At 43.1% G+C, this 26,018-nt stretch overlaps 1 protein-coding gene across 1 annotated transcript in view; it reads right to left on the reverse strand.

Annotated features, from left to right (window-relative positions):
* The window catches only part of LOC138349616 (beta-1,3-glucan-binding protein-like), a 44,656-nt gene extending 18,917 nt beyond the window's left edge, over positions 1-25,739 (reverse strand). Inside the window, exons 1-6 of the mRNA XM_069307710.1 lie at positions 25,685-25,739; positions 18,008-18,120; positions 15,630-15,704; positions 14,151-14,323; positions 3,631-3,686; positions 1,645-1,722 (exon numbers count right to left, since the gene is read on the reverse strand). Coding sequence (XP_069163811.1) covers positions 1,645-1,722; positions 3,631-3,686; positions 14,151-14,323; positions 15,630-15,704; positions 18,008-18,120; positions 25,685-25,733 — 544 coding nt within the window. The 5' untranslated portion in view covers positions 25,734-25,739. The remainder of the gene's footprint in view (positions 1-1,644; positions 1,723-3,630; positions 3,687-14,150; positions 14,324-15,629; positions 15,705-18,007; positions 18,121-25,684) is intronic.
* Positions 25,740-26,018: the final 279 nt, after the last annotated feature.

The raw sequence follows: 26,018 nt of genomic DNA on the forward strand, positions 1-26,018 counted from the left end.
AGTACTCACCATCACCCACACACTCAGTACTCATCTCCACCCACACACTCAGTTCTCACCATTACCGACACACTCAGTACTCACCTTCACCCACACACTCAGTACTCACCTTCACCAACACTCAGTACTAATCTTCACCCACACACTCAGTACTTACCTTCACCCACATACTCAGTACTCACCTTCCCCTACACACTCAGTACTCACCTTCACTCACACACTCAGAACTCACCTTCACCCACACACTCAGTACTCACCTCCACCCACACACTCAGTACTCACCTTCACCCTCACACTCAGTACTTACTTTCACCCACATACTCAGTACTCACTTACACCAACAGACTCAGTACTCACCTTCACCCACATACTCAGTACTCACCTTCCCCTACACACTCAGTACTCACCTTCACTCACACACTCAGTGCTCACCTTGACCCACACACTCAGTACTCACCTTCACCCACACACTCAGTACTCACCTTCACCCACACACTCAGTACTCACCTTCACCCACACACTCAGTACTCACCTTCAACCACACACTCAGTACTCACCTTCACCCACACACTCAGTACTCACCTTCACCCACACACTCAGTACTCACCTTCACCCACACACTCAGTACTCACCTTCAATCACACACTCAGTACTCACCTTCACCCTCACTCAGTACTCACCTTCACCCTCACTCAGTACTCACCTTCACCCATACACTCAGTACTCAACTTCACCCACACACTCAGTACTCACCTTCACCCACACACTCAGTACTCACATCCACCAACACACTCAGTACTCACCTTCACCCATATACGCAGTACTCACCTTCACCCATACTCAGTACTCACATTCACCCAAACATTTAGTACTCACTTTCACCCACACACTCAGTACTCACCTTCACCCATACACTCAGTACTCACCTTCACCCATACTTAGAACTTACCTTCACCCACACATTTAGTACTCACTTTCACCCACACACTCAGTACTCACCTTCACCCATACACTCAGTACTCACCTTCACCCTCATACTCAGTACTCACCTTCACCCACACACTCAGCACTCACCTTCATCAACACTCTCAGTACTCACTTTCACCCACACACTCAATACTCAGCTTCACCCACATACTCAGTACTCACCTTCATCCACATACTCAGCTTCACCCACATACTCAGGACTCACCTTCACCCACACACTCAGTACTCACCTTCTCCCACACACTCAATACTCAGCTTCTCCCACACACTCAATACTCACCTTCACCCCACACACTGTACTCACCTTCACTAACACAATCAGTACCCAACATTCACCCACATACTCTGTACTCGTCTTCTCCCACACATTTAGTACTCACCTCCACCTACATACTCAGTACTCACCTTCACCCACACACTCAATACTCAGCTTCTCCCACACACTCAGTACTCACCTTCACCCCACACACTCAGTACTCACCTTCACCGCACACACTCAATACTCAGCTTCACCCAAACACTCAGTACTCACCTTCACCCACACTCTCAGTACTCATCTTAACCCACTCACTCAGTACTCACCTTCACCCACATATTCAGTACTCAACTTCTCCCCCACATTCAGTACTCACCTTCTCCCACACACTCAATACTTACCTCGAGACTCAACTATATCAATTTCGCCACTTGCAGGCCATGCGCCATATCGTGAGTCCTTGGGCGCTAGCCAGATAGCTGCAGGGGAGATGTTCACGTGTATTTTCATCCATGTTCACATATATATTCAATAATGTTCACATGTATATTCATAACTGTTCACATGTATATTCACAAATAAAAATTTTATTTGCCATAAAATGATAACCTGGCAGGCTACACCTGCTACTCACTTGGCCACACCTGCCACTCACCTGGCCACACCTGCCACTCACCTGGCCACATCTGCCACTCACCTAGCCACACCTGCCACTCACCTGGCCACACCTGCTACTCACCTGGCCATACCTGCCACTCACCTTGCCACACCTGCCACTCACCAGGCCACATCTGCCACTCACCTGGCCACACCTACAACTCAACTGGACACACCTGCCACTCACCTGGCCACACCTGCCACTCACCTGGCCACATCTGCAACTCACCTTGCCACACCTGCTACTCACTTCGCCACATCTGTCACTCACCTGGCCACACCTGCCACTCACCTAGCCACACCTGCTACTCACCTGGCCACACCTGTCACTCACCTGGCCACACCTGTCACTCACCTGGCCACACCTGCTACACACCTGGCCACATCTGCCACTCACCTGTCACTCACCTGGCCACACCTGCCACTCAACTGGACACACCTGCCACTCACCTGGCCACACCTGCAACTCACCTTGCCACACCTGCTACTCACTTGGCCACATCTGTCACTCACCTGGCCACACCTGTCACTCACCTGGCCACACCTGCAACTCAACTGGACACACCTGCCACTCACCTGGCCACACCTGCCACTCACCTGGCCACACATGCAACTCACCTTGCCACACCTGCTACTCACTTGGCCTTATCTGTCACTCACCTGGCCACACCTGCCACTCACCTGGCCACACCTGCCATTCACCTGCCCATACCTGCCACTCACCTAGCCACACCTGCTACTCACCTGGCCACACTTGTCACTCACCTGGCCACACCTGTCACTCACCTGGCCACACCTGATACACACCTGGCCACATCTGCCACTCACCTGGCCACACCTGTCACTCACCTGGCCACTCCTGTCACTCACCTAACCACACCTGCTACTCACCTGGCCACACCTGCCACTCACCTGGCCACACCTGCCACTCACCTGGCAACACCTGTCACTCACCTTGCCACACCTGCCACTCACCTGGCTACACATGGCCGCACCTGTCACTCACCTGGCCACACCTTCCACTCACCTGGCCACACCTGCCACTCACCTGGCCACACATGTCCACACCTGCCACTCACCTGGCCACACATGGCCACTCACCTGCCCGCACATGGCCACACCTGCCACTCACCTGGCCCACACATGTTCACACCTGCCACTCACCTGGGCACACCTGCCACTCACCTAGCCACACATGTCCACTCACCTGGCCACACATGTCCACACCTGCCACTCACCTGGCCACACATGCCCACACCTGTCACTCAGCTGGCCACACCTGCCATTTACCTGGCCACACCTGCCACTTACCTGACCACACCTGCGACTCACCTGGCTACTCACCTGACCACACCTGCCCACACTTGCCACTCCCCTGGCCATACATGTCCACACCTGCCACTCACCTGGCCACACATGGCCACACCAGCCACTCACCTAGCCACACATGTCCACACCTGCCACTCTCCTGGCCACACATGGCCACTCACCTGGCAACACATGTCCACACCTGTCACTCACCTGGCCACACATGTCCACACCTGCCACTCACCTGGCCACACCTGTCACTCACCTGGCCACACCTGCCACTCACCTGGCAAAACATGTCCACACCTGCCACTCAGCTGGCCACACCTGTCACTCACCTGGCCACACCTGCCACTTACCTGGCCACACCTGTCACTCACCTGGCCACACCTGCCACTCATCTGGCCACACCTGCCACTCACCTGGCCACAACCAGTCTCCTCGGGGCATCTTGGCGCGGACCTCTATCCGACCATACCTGGGGGGGATGGGGGGAGGGAGGGCATCACCATTATGGCCTCAACATTATTTTGCTACATCAGCCTAAGTGAATGTAATAACTTCCTATGCAACACAAAAACTTCCCTATAAACTGGCAATAATATTGAAAATTGCTCAAACTTAGTTTGCTTCACAATGTAATAACTATAATATATATTATAATTATAAATGACATTAAAGCTTGGAATTATAATATTAAAATTATAATTTGTATTATAAATTTGAATTATAATAAAACTTATCATTGATTTAATTTTATTTATAAACGTCTTTGTGGCTCCACAAAGTAAAGTATTTCAGTCGAGCATTTATTTCGTCTGCTGGTGTCAATCGAGGAATTACAGGTAGTGTTTGCCTGAAATCTCCTGCAAGCAATATTAATGCATTCCCAAATGGTCTGATGTTTCCACGCAAATCTTGCAATGATCGAACAAGAGCCTTGAGCGATTTTTTGTGGGCCATTGTGCATTCATCCCAAATATTAAGTTTGCATTTCTGCAATACTTTTCCCACGCCGGATCCTTTAGAAATGTTGCACGTGGGAGTTTTAATGAATTGCATGTTCAATGGCAATTTCAAAGCCGAAGTAGCAGTTCTTCCACCTGGTAACAATGTCGCAGCTATTCCGGACTATGCAAGAGCTAAGGTAATGCCATTTTTGGATCGAAATGCTGCCAGAATCAATCTAATTAGGAAGGTTTTACCAGTTCATCCTGGCGCAACTAAGAAGATTTCTCCAAGCCCGTTATTGACAGTTTGATTTATTTGAGTGTAAATGCCATTTCGCTCAAGCGTTACCTTAGGAATATTTGAATGCACATACGACAACAGATTGTAATTTTGTTAACGATGCAATTCTACATTGAACAAAGCAGCAACAGATCGATTCGGTGATGGCATTTCCAATTGATTGAGAACTTTGTTCGCGAATTCTAAGAACAATTCTTCAATCATTATCATCGCTTCATTGTAGATTTTTGCTGTGAAATCCATGTTCATATTTGAATTTTCCTTGCGTATTCGACGGATAATATCTACAGCCATGTGCGATTTATATTTCTCCATTAACTTTGTTGGAGATGAAGGAGAGCAGGCGGCCAATATGATTGCGAATGCTGCACGAATTTGATTTGGATGTAACGTGTTAGACGCATATTAATACATACATCCCAGGTGTCGGTCGTTCTCCAATAAATTCAGAGCATGACATGCACTACAGAAAGTGGCATGTGTAACGCTGTTAACAAATCTCAATGGCTGGAAAGACGATGGACCGGGCACATTTACCAACAGCATGCGAAGAAAGAAGCATTCATCTTGATTGGGGTGCACGGTGGACAGTCTTCCTATCCTAGTTCATATGAATACGCCAGGTTGTCCATCGACTCGCTCTCTTCGTTTGCGTCGTTCAAATGATTTTCTACTGGCATTCCATTTGTAATACGTAGGCATTTCCAAATACAAGTGTTTTTGCAAAAGCGTCAATTTGACAAAACGTGAAGAAAGCAGTTAACGTTGTTGTTGGTGGATTCATAGCTGTTTGTTGCACATTTGCAGCTGTGAAATAAACGTGTTGTCTATTTTCTTGTTTTCAAAACAAAAACAAAAGATACTAAATAAATAATTATATTCAAGCGCAGATCAATATACACAGCTCAATTTCACCACCAACTGCACTGAAAAATAAGCAGAACAATTGAAAAAACGAAATGAAAAACAATGAAAAAAGAAACAAATAAGCTATACCTACGAAATGAACGGTATGGTAAACGATACAGCTCAATTCCAATGCAATGTCACAAAATAATTAAATCAAAATGAAAATAAATCAAAATCTATGAAAATTCAATTTATCAATGCAATTGGAAACATTGAAATTAAATTGCAACATATTTTGTACAGTGTGTGTTGTTCTTACGTACAACAGTTGGCACTGTTTAAAAAAAAACTATTTTTTACCTGTCAAAGGTTTGACATCTGAATAGTAGGTATATAAAAAGATACACGTATTCGAGTGAAACGTTGTGTCAAAATTTCAAAGCAATCGGTGAAGAACTTTCGGAGATTTCAGCGTGTGTTGCTCATACGTCCTACAGATGCCGCTGTTTTACAAAAAAAACATGTTTTTTCCTGTCACAGGTGAGGCATGTATATAGTAAGTATATAAAATCACTCGCCTATTCGAATACAATATTGTGTGAAAATTTCAAAGCAATCGGTAAAGACGTTTCGAAGATTTCCCTCACATGAAAAACACTGTTTTTCAAAAAAGCATTTTTTCCTGTCACAGACGTGACATCTATATAATATGTATATAAAAACCTGCTCGGATGTGAATGGAATATTATGTGAAAATTTCATGGCAAACGGGGAAGAACTTTCGGAGATTAGTGATTTTCAACAAACGAACATTTCCATTTTTATTTATATACTAGCTGTACCCGTCATACGTTGCTGTGGCTCAGTCTACTTAAATGGAAAAGAAAGAAAAGAGAAAGCGCTCGTTTCAAATATGTTTAATTTCACAATGCTTGTTTGTATGCAATATGTTTTGTTGTTCTGTTGTGATATAGAGATTATCCATTGTCTGTGGCGATATAGAGATTATCTGGTTTGCCGACTCTAGAACACGCAACATATAATTTTCGCTATAAGAAAATTGTTTATATCTAGACACATTCCGTGTCTAGATATAAACTGCACAATTCTAAAGATTGACCCTTAGCCTTGTTGATGGTGATTGCAATTTTAAATTACAATATCTTAAATTGAAATGGCATATCTATTGGAATCATAGGAATGCGAGGAATGAGAACATCTTCATTTTTTAAAGGTCCTGTCAAGATTGTTGCTTCTAGAACGTTGCTGATTATTTTTGTTTACTGTTACGGCCCTCTCGGGTCGCAACTGGGTTCTTACTCTTATGTTGTTAGAGGAAGGGTATCCGGCCCCAAGCCAGTAGTGGCTTTCAAGGGATGTGATCAGTAACGCAAGTAAACTAAAAGGGGAAGGGAAAGAAAGGCAAAAACTTAATATTATAATTAGCACCTTCACCAATAAATATATATAAGAAGATTACTCGGGGGAGGGTATAAACACTACACAGGAGTATTATCTACACTGTCGACTTCTTCTGAAGACTCTGGATCTTCTCGATGCCAAGTTCTCGGTGCTCTCGTGGCCTCACGACGAATCCTTCGAAAAGCTGAGTCTACCCCGGCCACAGGCCAGCCAAAACACAGTTCCACTGGGGGCACCGCCATGGAGGCCGTCAACCACAAGTCCAGCAGACAGCTGGCAGGTTCCGGATCAGCAACGCTGGTCAGGCCACTCCACGAGCGATACTAGGGTAGCGCCCTAGTCAGGAGCCTCGTGTGATACCACAGATCACTCTCCTGTCCACAATACCCCAGTGGTTAATCGTCTCCACCAGTCAGTCCCGGGTATGACAATCCTCAACTGCCGCTTCACAGGCAGGGTAACACCACAGTGTTCATCCGGGAGGCGACTCACAGCTGCTGCAGCAAAACACCTGGTGTCGAGACGGCTGCCTTGGGTAGACTGACTCAACTTCCCTTTCAGCAGTCCCAGGTCGACTCTGTAAGCAGACACGTCATCAATAACAGGGACACACAAAAGCACCTCACTTACAGGCTCAGACACAAACGCCCGACTATCAACTCCATAGATGGCGTTGTCGTCTGAGCACCACCTCACCAGAGGTCAGCAGCGGCTGTGTTGTGAGCTGAACAGGACTGGAAACTGGCCCTCGTGACCAGTACACCTCGTCCTCACCAGGTGTCGTCGTCCATTTGGAGGGGTTTTCGGGAGCTGACCCACAGATGGCGCGGTCGTCACTGCTCCGTGCTCGGACGTTGGATTCGGGTCCGTAACATTTACTGCAAGGCACGTGGCGCTGCAAAGCGTTAGCTGATTGATATTTCGCAACATGACAATTGGCACGCAGATTTTCAATTGCCGTACGTGTGATGGTATCCCTACCAGATCGAATGAATTAAAAAATTCTGTTGGATAACTAACCGCTTCATCTGCTTTTTCAACAGTGTCGACATACTTGTATCGAGGAATTGCAGGTAATGTTTGCCTGAAATCTCCTGCAAGCAATATTAATGCATTCCCAAATGGTCTGATGTTTCCACGCAAATCTTCTAATGATCGATCAACAGCCTCGAGCAATTTTTTGTGGGCCATTGTGCATTCATCCCAAACGATTAGTTTACATTTCTGCAATACTTTTGTCATGCCGGATGCTTTGGAAATGTTGCACGTGGGAGTTTCATTGAATTGCATGTTTAATGGTAATTTCAATACTGAAGTAGTAGTTCTTCCACCTGGTAACAATGTCGCAGCTATTCCGGACAATGCAATAGCTAAGGTTATGTCATTTTGGGATTGAAATGCTGCCAGAATCAATCTAATTAGGAAGGATTTACAATTCCTCCTGGCGCATCTAAGAAGATTTCTCCAAACCCGTTAATGACAGTTTGAATTATTTGATTGTAAATTCCTTTTCAATCAAACGTTCCCTTAGGAATATTTGAATGCACATACGACAACAGATTGTAATTTTGTTAACGATGCAATTCTACATTGAACAAAGCAGCAGCAGATCGATTCGGTGATGGCATTTCCAATTGATTTAGAATTTTGTTCGCGAATTCTAAGCAAAATCTTCAATCATTATCAACGTTTCGTTGTAGATTTCTGCTGTGAAATCCATGTTCATATTTGAATTTTTCTTGCGTATTCGACGGATAATATCTTAAGCCATGTGCGATTTATATTTGTCCCATAACTTTGTTGGAGAGCAGGTGGTCAATATAATGTGACGTGTTGGACGTGTCATTAATGCATGCATCCCAGTGTTGGTCGTTCTCCAATAAATTCCGAGCTTGACATACACTACGGAAAGTGGCATGTGTTACGCCGTTGACAAATCTCAGTGGCTGGAAAGACAATGGACCGGGCACATTTACCAACAGCATGCGAAGAAAGAAGCATTTATCTTGATTGGGCTGCACGGTGTACAGTCTGCCTATCGTAGTTTATTTTAATATTCCAGGTTGTCCGTCGACTCGGTCTCCTCGTTTGCGTCGTTCAAATGATTTTCTACTGGCATTCCATGTGTAATACGTATGCACTTCCGAATATAGCAGCGTTTTCGCAAACGCGTCATTTTGACATAACGTGAAGAAAGCAGTTAACGTTGTAGCCTGTGGATTCATAGATTTTTGTTGTACATTTGCAGCTGTGAAATAAACGTTGTGTCCATTTTCTTGTTTAAAAAAAAATAAAAAATGCTAACGAAAAATTCAAATCAAACGCATATCAATCGACACAGCTCAATTTCACCACCAATTGCACTGAAAAATAAGAAGAACAGGTAACAAAACGAAATAAAAACAATGAGAAAAGAAACAAATAAGCTATACCTACGAAATGAACAGTATGGTAAACAACACAGCTATGAAAATTCAATTTATCAATGCAATCGGAAATATTAAAATTGAATCGTAACATATTTTGTATATTATGTGTTGCTCTTACGTGCAACAGATGGTGCTGTTTTTTAAAAACCGCATGTTTTTACCTATCACAGGTGTGACATCTAAATATATTAGGTATACAAAAACACACACGTATTCGAATGGAACCTTGTGCCAAAATTTCAAAGCAATCAGTGACGAACTTTCGGAGATAAGAGCACCTGTTGCTCTTACGTCCAACAGACGGCGCTGTTTAAAAAAAAAAGGTTTTTCCTGTCACAGGTGAGGCATGCGTATAGTAGGTATGTAAAAACACTCACTAATTCGAATGCAATGTTGTGTCAAAATTTCAAAGCAATCAGTAAAGAAGTTTCGAAGCTTTCCCTTACATGAAAAAACTCAAAAAATACAGCTTTTCAAAAAAAGCACGTATTTTCCCGTCACAGATGTGACATCTATAGAGTATGTATATAAAAATCCGTCCGGATGCGAGGGGAACGTTTTGTGAAAATTTCAAGGCAATCAGTGAAGAACTTTCGGAGATTAGCGATTTTGAACAAACGAACATTTATTTATATATATATATATATATATATATATATATATTATATATATATATATATATATATATATATATATATATATATGTCGTACCTAGTAGCCAGAACGCACTTCTCAGCCTACTATGCAAGGCCCGATTTGCCTAATAAGCCAAGTTTTCCCGAATTAATATATTTTCTCTAATTTTTTCTTATGAAATGATAAAGTTACCCATTTCATTATGTATGAGGTAAATTTTATTTATTGGAGTTAAAATTAACGTAGATATATGACCGAACCTAACCAACCCTACCTAACCTAACCTATCTCTATAGGCTAGGTTAGGTTAGGTAGCCGAAAAAGTTAGGTTAGGTTAGGTAGGTTAGGTAGTCGAAAAACAATTAATTCATGAAAACTTGGATTATTAGGCAAATCGGACCTTGCATATTAGGCTGAGAAGTGCATTCTGGCTACTAGGTACGACATATATATATTATATATATATATATATATATATATATATATATATACATACATATATATATATATTTAAGATGAATAGGAAAACCAGGGATATACTGAACATCTTGTTTCAGATTCTTTACTTTAAAAAACATAACGTTTCGAATACTTCTCGTATTCATCATCAGATCTAAAAGAAAAAACAGAAATCACAATCAAATAACTGGTAAAAAAAGAACTCATACTGAATATAATTGCCTATCAAAGAAAGGAAAATGCTTAAAAAAACAAAATACTTAAGCGCACTTAAAGTGATCAATACAAATAAAACTTATTAATTGTCACATATATTAAAGCTAATTTAAAAATCCATTAAACTACAAGATGAAATTTATAACTACTAAAACACACCATTCTATTAAACTTACGTGAAGTGATCAAAAGTGAAACTTGATACCTAACACATAGATACTAAACACTATAACAAATATTTATATAATGACTACAAATCTACAAAAAATGTATGTAAAATACAAACAGAATAAACGACAATTATAAAGTACTAACCAAAATCTTATAAAAAAGTCAAATATTAAATAAAATTAAATACCAAAAAATGTATTATATATCCTAAATAAAAGATTATATTAATGTACAAAGTCAAGACTTGAAATAAGTAAGAAAAGGCAAAGACATGGTAAACTAAACAAAATTATAATAAAATTAAACTACCAAAATGAACTATAAATCAAATTACAGGGCCTACTGTGCACTATACAGTGTACAATTGAACAGCTAAAAGGTTGCTATTTAACAGAGGCCGCAGCTCCTTTATATATAAGGATTCCATTACTCTCAAATCTGACTGGCCATTCATACAAGTGTCCAGAATTTTAAAATCAGATTCCAGCAGAGAATGATCAAACTCATAACAATGGTTTCTAATCTCCGAAAATGCTGGTTTAGACAATGGTAATCCAGTCCTAAAAGATAATCCCCGGTGCTCAAGTATCCTATTCTTAAAGTTCCGAATGGAACTCCCGACATATCCAACATTACAGCTGGAACAATTATACATATATACGACATTTGAGCACAAGGGGGTAGGCACTTTATCTTTAAATTTAAAATAAGAGCCTATGGTATTTGTGTTGACAAAAATAAATCTAAAGTCTACTTGAGGATAACAATGCTGCAACAGTCTCCTCAAACGACTCCTTACAGAAAAGCTAATACTGCCATAAAATGGTAATTTAATATATTTAAGATCCCTTTCCACTGTAGTAATCCTACACGATGGGTGAAACTTCTTATTTAAGAAATTCCTTATAAAGGTATAAACCATATGCAAAGGATAACCATTATTTGAAAAAAATTTCACAAGAAAATTAATTTCTTGATCGAAGTTATTCCAATTAGAACATAAAACAAAGGCCCTATTCAGTAGAGTCTTAATTGCATTTTTCTTAAAAATATCAGGAACAAAGGAATTAAAATTTAAACCTAAACCAGTAAAGGTTGGTTTCCTAAAAACATTAGTGTTGAACCCATTAAGGTTATTCACTTTGACATCAAGAAATGACAATGAATTATCAACTTCACACTCTGCAGTAAAACGTATATTACTATGTTGTGCATTAAGATACTCTCTAAATTTCTCAATATGACATTGGTCCTTAAACAACAAAAAAGTGTCATCTAAAAGTGTTGTTTAAGGACCAATGTCATATTGAGAAATTTAGAGAGTATCTTAATGCACAACATAGTAATATACGTTTTACTGCAGAGTGTGAAGTTGATAATTCATTGTCGTTTCTTGATGTCGTTTCACGGTCGACACTTATGTCGACCGTACTCTCAGCCACAGCTCAGGATGGAAACAAGTCGACGAAGAACTCTGTAGGGTAAGGCAGGTCCTAGTCAATAACGGCTTCTCCAATGGTTTCATCGAAGACATCATAAGAAGGAAAGTGAAAAGCCATGCAACCTCTGAAGAGACAACTAACACAACACCTATACCCCCTATTAGACTATTTTACAGGAACTTCTTTTCCACAGCTCATAAAACGGAGGAAAGGGTCTTGAAAGATATTGTTAATAGAAATGTGATAACTACAGACAAAAATCAGAAGATACAACTGACGATTTACTATAAAACCAGAAAAACGGCCAGCCTACTCATGAGAAACTCTCCAGACACAAAGCAGAACGCTTTAAAAGAGACCAACGTCGTCTATGCCTTCAAATGCCCTCTTGGGGACTGTAAGCCTCAAAAAACCCAGTATATAGGCAAGACAACAACATCTCTTTCTAGGCGTTTAACGATGCATAAGCAACAGGGCTCCATTAAGGAACATATAATCTCTTCCCACAACCAAACCATCGCCAGAGAAATCCTAGTAAACAACACAGAAATCATCGATAGATACAGCGATAGCAGGCGGCTTGACGTTTGCGAGGCACTACACATCAAGAAGTCAACACCAGCAATCAACAGCCAATTATTGCACAACTATATTCTACCCACCTCAAGACTCCACTCCAATATAGAAGCATCAAGAAATATGGACCAATAGGCTTTCTACAAACACTTCTATTCAATATCCATTGTTTCGTGTTCAGTCTTGTGTTGATGAAATTAATACCCTATTAATGCCACATCTTGTTCTGTCTTGTGTTAATGCCACATCACCTCTTCCACCTCACTCAAATGTAGATATAAAATCGGAGATGCGTAAGTTCTATTCAGTTGTGTATTTGTGAACTAAAGTCTTTGAAAATGTAATAAGTTTTACGAAACGCGCTCGTGTCGCGTCAGAATAGAAATAAAAATGAATTTTGGAGAATTGATTTTTGATTTACCTCCAACAGTGAAAAGAAATGTACGAAAGATTGAGAAAATTCGTGTTAGAATTATTAATCTTACTTTTTCGGTCATATTTAATAATATATATATATGTTATATATATATATGTATATATATATATGTATATATATATGTATATATATATATGCATATATATATATGTATATATATATGTATATATATATATGCATATATATATATATATATATATATATATATATATATATATATGTATATATATATATATATATATATATATATATATATATATATATATATATATATATATATATACACATATATATATATATATATATATATATATATATATATATATATATATATATATATATATATATATATATATATATATATATATATATATATATATATATATATGAATGTCGTACCTAGTAGCCAGAACGCACTTCTCGGCCTACTATGCTAGGCCCGATTTGCCTAATAAGCCAAGTTTTCCTGAATTAATATATTTTCTCTATTTTTTTCTTATGAAATGATAAAGCTACCCATTTCATTATGTATGAGGTCAATTTTTTTTATTGGAGGTAAAATTAACGTAGATATATGATCGAACCTAACCAACCCTACCTAACGCACTTCAGAGGCCATAAGGGCCTCACTGAGGTCATAAGGGCCACAGTGAGGCCATAAGGACCACAGTGAGGTCATAAGGGCCACAGTGAGGCTATAAGCGGTCACAGTGAGGCTATAAGGGTCACAGTGAGACCATAAGGCTCACAGTGAGGCCACAAGGGTCACAGTGAGGCCACAAGGGTCACAGTGAGGTCACAATGGTCACAGTGAGGCCACAAGGGTCACAGTGAGGCCACAAGGGTCACAGTGAGACCATAAGGCTCACAGTGAGACCATAAGGGCCACAGTGAGGCCATAAAGGCCACATTGAGACGATAAGGGCCACAGTGAGGCGTAAGGGCCACAGTGAGACCATAAGGCTCACAGTAAGACCATAAGGGCCATATTGAGGCCAGAAGGGCCACACCGAGGCTGGGCCAACTCAGCACTAGCGGCACTCGGCAGCACCCACCTGAAGGCGAAGCTTGGCTGAGTGGTAAGTTTGGCGCTCATGATGGGGTTGATGATGTGCTCGGAGGTTCCTCTGCGGACGCAGCCGTAGTCCCGGTTTTCCGTGCACGCTGACCCCAGGTTGAGCTCGTTGTGGAACAGGAAGTCCTCACCATGACGGTTGGACGTCAGTTCCTGAGAGAGAGTAATGGAATGTGAGGGAGAGTGGTGAAGGGTGAAGAATCGTGATGGAGGGTGAGAGAGAGTTACCTAGACACCATCAGCTGTTACTGTGTTACCTGGACACCATCAGCTGTTACTGTGTTACCTGGACACCATCAGCTGTTACTGTGTTACCTGGTCACCATCAGCTGTTACTGTGTTACCTGGACACCATCAGCTGTTACTGTGTTACCTGGACACGATCAGCTGTTACTGTGTAACCTGGACACCATCAGCTGTTACTGTGTTACCTGGTCACCATCAGCTGTTACTGTGTTACCTGGACACCATCAGCTGTGTCTGTGTAACCTGGACACCATCAGCTGTTACTGTGTTACCTGGACACCATCAGCTGGTTCTGGCAGTATCATATGGATGAACTGAATTGTTTACCTGTCAATGATTATCTAAGCATCCTGGGATTAAATTTTAATCCCTCAGAAAACATTATGAATTACTAACGGAACTCCTACAATCAAGGCAGGCAAAAAACATGTTGCTTAAGAAAGTAAGTAAAGATCTTTCAGATTTTCTTCGTGGGGTTTGTTTCTTAACCAGCTTACTACTTACGGGCCCTTCTGTGTACACTCAAGTGTTCGTCTTAATCATTTAACTATTTTATTAATTAGTCGGTTTAAAGCACTTTATAAAACGAAATTAAGTTACTAAAATCATCATCATTGTAGATGAATTTATTGCTCGAAACAAGACATTGATTTGTATTATTAAAGTCGTCTCTGATTATTTGTTGATTATTTCTCTTCAATTTTCAGTTCAAGTGATTTTATAAAAATTTGGATGTTGATTTAAATTTTCGTTATCAAAGGGGTATATATTACCTCATTCGTCTATATTAAATATATATTCTATATTTATATTTTCTCGTCTATATTTTCCGACTCACTGCTGATTACACTAGTCATTTAAGATCCCACAAATCTTACCTAGTACGACTTGCCTTGTGTGAGGTATTTCTTTCGTATTTTTGAGTTATCAGCGAATTTTCACATTTTCCTGTAATCCTGTTTTTAGTTCACTCGAATATAATATGAAAATCATGGGGTCTATAACCAATTTTTATTATTATCATTATTGCAAAAATAACTAACCGCACACACAAGAGAGAGAGAGAGAGAGAGAGAGAGAGAGAGAGAGAGAGAGAGAGAGAGAGAGAGAGAGAGAGAGAGAGAGAGAGAGAGAGAGAGAGAGAGAGAGAGAGAGAGAGAGAGAGAGAGAGAGAGAGAGAGAGAGTAAACATACACAGTCAAGTATAACTCACCGGCTTGATGATCAGAGCAGAATCACGTATGTAGCTGAGACTATGATCGTTTAAGTACATCTGGAACTCCCAGTTCTGGTGGAGACGAAGCATAGACAATTGTCTTATTATCATATCATCACTCATACTGTGGCTTATCATATTTTCACTCATTCTGTGACTTATTATCATATCAACACTCATACTGTGGCTTCTTATCATATTTTCCCTTATCATATTGTGATTCATAATACTAATTTTCGGAACTGAGGTTCTAAAAATGCAGTTACTCTGCATACCCATATTCACATATTCAATATCTAATATTGCAGTTTATCATATCGTTACTCATTATACCTCATCATACTCTTAAACCTATAACTCAAGAGACGTTCACTAAGTATATTGTTAATCAGAACTGGTTTTATCATTGTATTACTCATTACACTCATAAATCTGTATATGCAGTCTGTTCTTCATACAATCGTTCATGATATTGTTATTTATCTGTCACTCATATACATATGATGCTCATAAACATTAATTTGCTTCAACTCATATTTTCATTCATTGTTTTCATAATCATCATACAATCACTTGTTAAAATGTTATTCACAATACTGTAATGTATCAAGGCGGAACTTAATACTATTTTCAATAACCATGTCATTGTTACTCAACAAACTCTCACATAATATTTGTGACTCAACAAATTATCGCATAATATGTGTTACTCAACAAATTATCATATGATGTTTGTTACTCAACAAACTCTCAAATAATATGTGTGACTCAACAAACTATCATATGATGTTCATTACTCAACAAACTATCACATAATATTTGTGACTCAACAAACTATCACATAATATTTCTTACTCAGCAAACTATCACATAATATTTCTTACTCAACAAACTATCACATACTATTTCTTAACAAACTATCACATAATATTTCTTACTCAACAAACTATCACATAATATTTCTTTCTCAACAAACTATCATTTTATGTTTGTTACTCAACAAACTATCGTAAATATTTCATACCCAACAAACTATCACATAATATTTGTTACTCATCTTTTTCATCATATTTTAACTTAATATATAATCATTGATCTCATTTCTTTTATTTATTATTTACCAACAAAAAGGTACAATGGCTTGCGAAGGTATAGATCTTGGCGACTAAGTGATTCATTCTTGCCAGGCAAGACGTTTCAGAGCAAGACGTAACAGAGAAACAAACTTTTCTCTGTTTGCTGTAAACGTCATTGTACCATTAAAAATAGTTAGATGATAAGTTCGAGCCATGAGGGGGATTCGAACCGGCACCTTGGGTGCTCCTAAGCACATGCCTTTACCTACTGGACCACAACCTGCTACACAAGTAATAAAGGCTGGGATTGAACTGAATCCACGAGGCGTCCCAAGGCATCGACCTGGTACACAATCAAGGTTTCACACAATGCCCTACAACACTCTGATGGGGTATATGAGTTCCAGCCCTCACTTCATATGTTCCCAGTGAGCAGGTTCGAATCCTCCTCATGGCTTTAACTGATTTTGTCAATGATATATCACCTTAGTGAGATGTCTTGTGCAGTCAAAATACTGTTACTCATCATACAATCTCACACAATTATTCAACATACTATCTCACACACTTATTCATCACACTATCTCACACACCTATTCATCTTACTATCTCACACACCTATTCATCTTACTATCTCACACACTGTTATAACCACACATACGTCATGTAAATATTGGTGTTAGTGTATGTGGAGGTCATAAACTCAGTCACTTATTTTTCGTTAGCTTACTCTTGTAAAAATATTACTGCACAGAATTACAGAAATTTACGATCATACACACATATATTAAAAGTATGTGTATATGGTGAATAAGTCATAATAACCGGCGACCGCTTAATTACTGGAACTCCTCCATTATCCCCCCCCCCCCCGACCCTTGGTGAACGTCTCCAGCAAGTGTACCAACTGTATATAAAAATGACTTCCTTATGTGTTCACACATATTGACGTATATGCTTAAGTTCCTTGAGGCTTTGTATATATATTATATTTTATTTATATATCTATATGGACTTGTTGTAAATATTGTGGAGTGACTTGCTATGTTGACAACACAGTCATTCTCGGCCGTCCAGGCCGCTGGCACGTCACTACTTCCCTGATTTTCCCGAGAGGCAGACGTCATACGTTCCCCACCCCCAAGACGGTTACTCACCCCACCCCCAAGACAGTTACTCACCCCGCCCCCAAGACAGTTACTCACCCCGCCACCAGACAGTTACTCACCCCGCCCCCAAGACAGTTACTCACCCCGCCACCAGACAGTTACTCACCCCGCCCCCAAGACAGTTACTCACCCCGCCACCAGACATGGTGATTTCAGGCTTCCAGATATTGTTGTTAAGATCGTTGAAGTCATCGTTGAAGATAAGGCAGGGAAAGCTCCGGCAGCTGGCCGGATCAACAACATCTGGGAAGAACAATGTTATCTTCACTATAAGTTTTAATTACTAAAACACTTTAAATATATTTACAAATTCTAGACAATGAGAAAATCCCCCCAACGCTGTGAGGTGGGCGCGAACCTGGGACCAAGGCCATACCAACCGCATACTCTACCACTTGACCATCGTAGAGTAATGTGGTTGTTAACGCCGCAGTCGCAGGTTCTCGCCCCAACTCACAGCCCTGGTGAACCTTCTCATTGATGTATATCACGTTAGGGAGAGTTGTGTGTGAATACTAGACAATGTTGTCTACTTAATTATGAATGATATTAAAAGACAGAATGTTAGTAAATTTAAACTTTTTTGGCAGGTAGAATGTTGTTCGGTTATTGCTGGTCGATATATCACCTTGAGAGTGGCAGCCAACATAAGGCTGGTTACTACCAAGTTCCTGAAGTTAAGGCTTCCAGTTTGCGGCTGCTCACAAAGTTGGGGCAGGTGGGGGACCTCGGGAATATTGACCATATGAATAACTCCGCCGTCACCCCTCTAGTGTTGAATGCATTAACGTCCTCAACAGTCCAACAATAATGAATCAAGGCTGGAGACAGAGTCTTCACGCACAGATCTTCAGCTGTATCATGGGGGAGCAAGCCATCTAGCAGCGCCTTAAATGTATACAATCAGTACAAGCTTGTACTTCATGTAAGGTTTTGAAACCTCTTCATGAGAGTTGGAATAAGATGCCCCTTAGGGTTTGGAGTTTCTTGGCAGCATTGTCGCCAGACTCAACACGAGGCTTTGCTAGATCATCCACCAGATTAACTTCTGTCCCAAAATGTTAACTACATCAGAGAGAGAGACCACAGGACGAAGACCAACATAACATCCGTTCACTCCTCATCCTGTCGCCCAGATATTGAGAACTTATCACAAGGGAGTCAAAAGTTTTCCCAGAACGTGTAAAAATAAGCAAGCTGGTGGCAGCTTACCATGTTGACCCCCTCCCTTTCTGGCTCCTTGTCGACGTGGGGGGGCTTAGTGGGGGCTGCCGGAGTGTGATGCTCCATGGGTCAGTCCTCTGTGCTTTTGGAGCCTTATTCTCCGGCTGCTGTCTTTACCAATTTTGCCAGAACTCTTTTTTTTTTCCTTTTCCTTGTGTTTCGTTTTTCTCCCCCATCCCCCTCTTCTCCTTTCTGATTGTCATTTCCTGCCGACCTTTTACCCGTTTTGATTATTCTCCTGGACTTCTTCTATTTTGACACCCGGGTGTTTGAGGAGGCATACTCTTGCACCCGTAGAACTGTAGTACCCGACGTCGAGAGCGAGGGGAACCTTTTATTGTCAATCCTCCTTTCATCACTGAACCCTATCTCGACGGACTCACGGTTCTTAAGGTGGCGTTTGTGGGGCGTATACTCACGACGCACCCCTGGGGGGCTCCAGCAAGATCGGCGATAGCTTCTTGTTGAGTGTCCTACCTCTAATTTTGGCTCCATGGTGGGTGTGGGGGCTCATTCGTGAATGAAAGTTTTTTCCTTGTTTTCAGGCTGATAATATTTCCGTTGTTCCTTCTCAGGCTCGTGGGGTGGGCGACCAAGGCCCCAAGTCGGACTGTGTTGGAAGACCAGGCCCTGTAGCCCCCGCTGCATTGGGCCCCGACCCCCTGACTGCTCCCCTCAGCTCCCCTCCCTACTCTGTGGTAGGGTCGAGTTCCCAGCCCCCAGTGGTGACCACTTCGTCCCCTTGCACAGCTCCGTCTCTCATTGTGACTACTGCACCTTTTACACCCCCCCCCCCCTCTCTCTCTAGGGGGTTCTCAACGCCGTCCCCGCCACGGCCGCACTCGCACGATCCCTTCTCGTACTAATACTTACAATGCCTTGTTTGGTCCAGCTACGTGGGCTAAATACTTTGATCTCAACCATCTGGATTCTACTCCTCCTGACGATTTCTCCCTCCATAAACACCTTGTTGATTTCGTAGATGCCTCTGTTACTTTAAACTCCACCAGTTACGGTACGCGTGTCGTCACTGCTCCTTCTCAGGATGCAGCTACTCGATTAGCCACTTTGTCCTGCATTGGAGAGACCCCTGTTCAGGTTTCCAAAAACGCTCGGTTAAATGCCAGTGTTGGCACTGTTCTCCTCCCACACCATGTTGCAACTGGTGTTCGGAACCTCATAGATTGCCATGAGGATATTAAACATATCCTCGAAGCACAAGGCCATTCTGTCCTCCAGGTGGACACGTATACTCAACCCCCTCGTGGTCGTCGCAGTCAGCCCCTTCGAGTTGTTAAAATCACCTTTGATAGTAGGGTCCTTCAGCCCTCTATTATTCTTGCTGGTGCCAGATGCTCCGTTCAGGAGTACATTCTCTCTCCTAGACTTTGCAATAAGTGTTGGAAGTTCGGACACGGTGTCCTCAAATGCACAAGTACTGTGTATCTATGCCCCATGCGTGGAGACAATAGTCATTCTAAGTCCGAGTGCACTTCTCCCCAGGCTCGCTGCCTCAATTGCGGTGAGGCCCACCTTACTTTCTCACGCACGTGTATACACTACAAACTCAAGGAAGCCGTCCTCAACTTGAAGCACCGTGATCGTCTGTCTTTTCCTGAAGCGAGACACCAAGTGCGTCGTCTCACCCCTTTCGCGGCCGTATCCTATGCTCGCGTGTTGCGTTCGACCTCTCCTCGTCCTTCCCACCTTCCTCAGTCTCACAACCGTTTCCAGGCCTTAAACCCTACCACATCCACCACCTACTCCCCTATTCCTTTGCCTCCTGTCCCGCCAAGTTTCCCTCCTGGTTCTCCTTCTGGGGTTTCCCCCCTTCTGGATCTTGACCTTGATCCTGAGATTCTTTAATAAACTGTGTTCTTCTTTACCTTTGTTTCTTTCTTGTTCTCTGTTACTGTCCTTTCTCTTTGGTAATGTCTCTTCTTCAGTGGAATATTCGTGGATGTTATGCCAACTTCCATGAACTCCAACTTCTAATTACACAGTTTTCACCACTTTGTGTTTGTCTCCAGGAACCAATGCTTGGTGCTCGTCCTGGTCACTTTCGTGGTTATTTCTTTCTTTCTTCCCCCCCCCCCATAACTCTCCCCCCCCCCCCCACCATAACTCTACTGCTCTCTTAATTCGATCAGATATTCTTTCGTCCCCCTACTTCTTCCGTCACCTATCCATTGTTCTGTTGCCCGTGTTTTTATGGGTAAATGGTATAGTCTGTTCCATTTATCTCCCCCTAAATGTCCTGCTTTCCCTTCCTGATCTTAAGCACCTCCTGGACTCCTTGCCAGAGTCGGTGCTCCTCTTGGGTGATTTCAACTGTCGACATACCCTCTGGGGTGATGTTCTGACAAACACCCGAGGCCGAGCCCACTCATGTGGACTCTCGAACTCGCACCCTTTCCTGTCTTGATCTTTCTCCCTGCTCGTCGTCCCTTTACTTAGATTTCACGTGGTAGGTTCTTGATGACCTCCATAACAGTGATCATTTCCCTGTCCTCATTTCCTTTTTCTCCTTCCACCCTTCCCCTCTCCTTCCCTAGGTGGCAGTTTGCCAAGGCTGACTGGTGCCTATTCACCCTCCGTGCTACGCTCTCTGACCTCTCCTCTCTGCCTCTTCCTCGTGCCCTCCTTCTTTTTTATGACACTGTCTTCAACACAGCCCTCTGCTCTATTCCTCGCTCTTCCTCCCGGGGCACACAGAAGTGCGTTCCCTGGTGCAATGCGGACTGTGCTCGGGCTGTCCGCTGTAAGCATGCAGCCTGGAAGAAACACCGCCGCTGGCAGACGGCTGATTCTTTTATTTTGTTTCGGAAGGCAAGTGCGGTTGCCCATAGGACCATCCATACAGCTAAACGTGAGAGTTGGAAATCTTATGTTTCCACCATTACGTCTGATACTCCTCTGCCACAGATCTGGAAGAAGATTCGCAAGATTGTGGGCAAGTTCATTTCAGATGTCTCGCTGGTTTTCCACCTCCGCGGTACTCTTGTGGTGGACCCAGTGACGGTCGCGACCGAACTGGGTTCCCACTTTTCTTCTGTTAGCTCTGGTTCTCATCTTCCTCAATCCTATCTTCTTCGTAAGCCTGTTCTTGAATCTAATCCTTTAGATTTCCACACTCATCTCCGTCTTCCCTATAACGATCCTTTCTCTCTTTCTGAACTTCAGTCTGCCCTGGCCCTCTGTGGATCTACAGCAGCGGGCTCGGATGACGTTCATTATGAGATGCTTCGCCATCTCCCGCCGTGCACGTCTCCGTATTTACCGAGTCTGTATAACCAGGTCTGGGAGTCGTCGTCCGTCCCTGAGGACTGGCTTGATGCTGTTTTATTCCCTATTCGGAAACCAGGGTCTCTCGGTACGTCCCCTAGGGACTTCCACCCTATCGCTCTCACGAGTTGTGTCTGCAAGCTCTTTGAGTGTAGGGTAAATGTCCGCCTGATGTGGTTTTTGGAACACCATCACCACCTCTCCCCTTCTCAATTTGGTTTCCGCAAGTGCCGCAGCACGACTGATGTCCTGGTGAACTTGGAGGTCTATATTCGTACTGCTTTTGCTGCGAAGACCTCCGTTGTTGCTGTCCTTTCTGACCTGGAAAAGACTTATGACACGACCTGGTGATACCATATTCTGTCCCAACTTCGTTCTTTTGGCCTTCGTGGTAATCTCCCTCTCTTCCTTCGAAGCTTTCTCTCTCGTCGTACCTTTCGAGTCAGGCTTGGTGCCACTCTCTCTGCCTCTTTTCGGCAGTATGAAGGTGTACCCCAAGGTAGTGTTCTGAGTACTACTCTTTTTCTAGTTGCCCTCAATGGTCTTCTTTCCTCCCTTCCTTCTGGCATCTTCTCTGCTCTTTATGTTGACGATCTTACTCTTTGCTGTTAAGGTGATGATTTACCTCTCCTTCAACGGCAGCTTCAACTTGCGATTGATGCCTTGTCATCTTGGGCCACCAATAATGGCTTCAAGTTCTCTACTACTAATACTTGTGCCATGTCTTTTACTTGGAAGTTGGTCGTTCTTCGTCCCTCTTTGTCACTTTATGGTCGTCCCCTTGAATACAAAGATTCCGCAAAGCTTTTGGGTTTATTCTTTGACACTCGTTTGTCTTGGTCGCCCCATATCTCTTTCTTCCGTGTTGAATGCTCTAAGGCCCTTAACCTACTTAAGGTTTTCTCCCATACTTCTCGGGGAGCGGATAGACGCACGCTCCTCTATTTGCATTCCTCCCTCGTCCTGTCTAAACTCGATTATGGTTGCCCTGCATACTCTTCTGCTTCTCCTTCTACTCCTTCTCCATCCTCACTCTTTGCCGTCTTGATCCTTTGCACCATACTGGGTTGAGCCTCAGCTCTGGTGCTTTTCGTTCAACTCCTACTCTCAGCTTGTACGCTGACACAGGCTTCCAGTCTCTCCAGGACCGCCGTGATCGCTAAAGTCTTCGTTATCTTTCGCGATCCTTCCAGCATCCTCACTCTCTCAAAAGTCTCTTTGACTTTTACCCCTCCTGTAGTTCCTGTTCCTCTTCACCACCTCCCTCTGTCCGTTTGACTCGCTTACAAGATTCTTTCAGTTCATATTACCAATGTTTCTCCTCGTATTGTTCCATCCTTGCCCCCGTGGAGGGTCCCCCTTCCCAAGTTTTGTACTTCTCTGACCCGCATCACTAAAGCTTTTACCGCTCCTACGGTTCTGAAACGCCTCTTCCTTGAGCACTTTTCTTCTCACTCCCACTCCGTTCCCATCTTCACCGATGGGTCTAAGTCTGCTGACGGTGTGGGCTACTCTGTTGTTTTTCCTGACCACACTTATATGTGTCGCCTTCCTCCGGAGGCTAGCATCTTCACAGCAGAACTTTATGCTATTCTCTATGCTCTTCGTCTCCTGCTTTCCCGGGGGCAATCCTCCTTCGTGGCAGTAGTTGACTCTCGTAGTGCCCTCATGGCTTTAGGGTCCTTTAATCTGGTCCACCCGGTGGTCATCGAGATCCAACATTGGCTGTTTCTTATCTCTAGTAAATTTAAGTCGGTTGAGTTTTGCTGGGTTCCCAGCCATCTTGGTGTCTCTTTAAATGAGCGTGTGGATGCTGCCGCTAAGGAACTTGCACTTGCCGCACTTGTCCCACCTCCTGTAAAAGTATTCCTTATTCCGATTTTTACCCAGTTATTCATGCCTCCATCCTTGCCCGCTGGCAGCGTTGTTGGTCTTCTGTTATTGGTAACAAACTGCGTACTCTTAAGAGTCGTGTGTCGCAATGGCCTTCCTCCTACTACCGTAACCGGAGGTGGGAAACGGCTCTGACTAGGTTACGTATTGGCCATACCCGTTTAACTCACGGTCACTTAATGGAGCGCCACCCTGCTCCTTATTGTCCAAATTGCATTGTCCCTCTTACTGTCATGCATATCCTTGTTGAATGTCCTGACTTCCAGGACGAGCGTGTGTCTTGTTTTCCGAACGTCCCCCATGGTCGCTTGTCCCTCGATAGAATTCTTGGCGACTCGGATACTTTTGATATCGTTCGCCTTATGCGTTTCTGTTCTCGTATTGGCATCCTTGGTGATATTTATAGCGCCATCTGATTATCCCACACATTTGATGGTGCTACATAGCCTTCCCGGTTTGGTGCATTCTATTGATAATTATTTGCTTACCATGTTGATTATTAACGATGACGATGTTCAACGTCCTCCCAGCAAGCATAAGAAATATTGCCGGAACAACCGTGGACATTTTCAAGAGGAAACTAGATTTAGTTCCTCCAAGGAGTGCCGGACCAACCGGGCTGTGGTGGGTATGTGGGCCTGCGGGCCGCTCCAAGCAACAGCCTGGTGGACCAAACTCTCACAAGTCGAGCCTGGCCTCGGGCCGGGCTTGGGGAGTAGAAGAACTCCCAGAACCCCATCAACCAGGTATCAACCAGGTATCTCTAACTACCGTGCGGCGAGACATTCTCAATATGAAGTTATTGATAAAGTATACTCCTTTAATTGGAAGTTGAACAGTGCAAGACGAGATTATAATACCTCTCACAATTGAAGGTTAATACTCACTACAGCTCTCACACGGTGGTGGGAGAGTACCCACAATGGGCACCCTCCCCCTCCCCAGGATCTCCCTTCTTCCCTCCCAAGCCCTCCCTAATCCCCCATGCCCTCCCTTCTCCCCCACCTCGAAGCCCTCCATTCTCCCCCCACCCCCAAGTCCTCCTTTCTCCCCCACCCCCTCTAAACTCTCCAGTATCCCCTCACCCAGTGGGTGAGAGGATGAGTGTGGATATATTGGCAGGTGGGTGAGGGGATGGGTGTGGATATAGTGGCAGTGGGTGAAAGGATGAGTGTGGATATAGTGGCAGAGGGTGAGAGGATAGGTGTGGCCGTGAGTTAATCCATGGGTGTGTGGCGTGTGAATATGGTGTGTCCGTGAGTCAGGTGACGAGTATGGACAGGAGTTAGCAGTGTGTGAGGAGTGTGACGAGTCGCCACCAGCGCCTAGCAATAACTGCCTGGGAGATCAACTGTGGAGACGATGATGGAAGACTGATACTGAGAAGTTTACAAGATGGTCGTACCGGCAGCCAGGGCTCCACAGACCACCAACAGGAAGTACAGCGCCCTCATCCTCGTCTGAAAGGGGAGAAAAGGAGATGTAAAAAAATGTTGGGATATAAAGAGATGGAGAAGATAACATTGATAACATTGCCCTGCATTATCTTTAAGGAGTGGAAACATAAGTACTGACTTTTGGGTTAATAATGAAAAACTGCAGGGAAATAGAGACACCACACAGCAGTACAGTCGTCTGGCACCACACAACAGTACTGTTGCCTGGCACCACACAAGAGTACTGTTGCCTGGCACCACACAATAGTATAGTAGCCTGGCACCACACAGCAGTACAGTAGC

The sequence above is a fragment of the Procambarus clarkii genome, chromosome 60 (assembly GCF_040958095.1).
Source record: "Procambarus clarkii isolate CNS0578487 chromosome 60, FALCON_Pclarkii_2.0, whole genome shotgun sequence".
Lineage (NCBI taxonomy): Eukaryota > Metazoa > Arthropoda > Malacostraca > Decapoda > Cambaridae > Procambarus > Procambarus clarkii.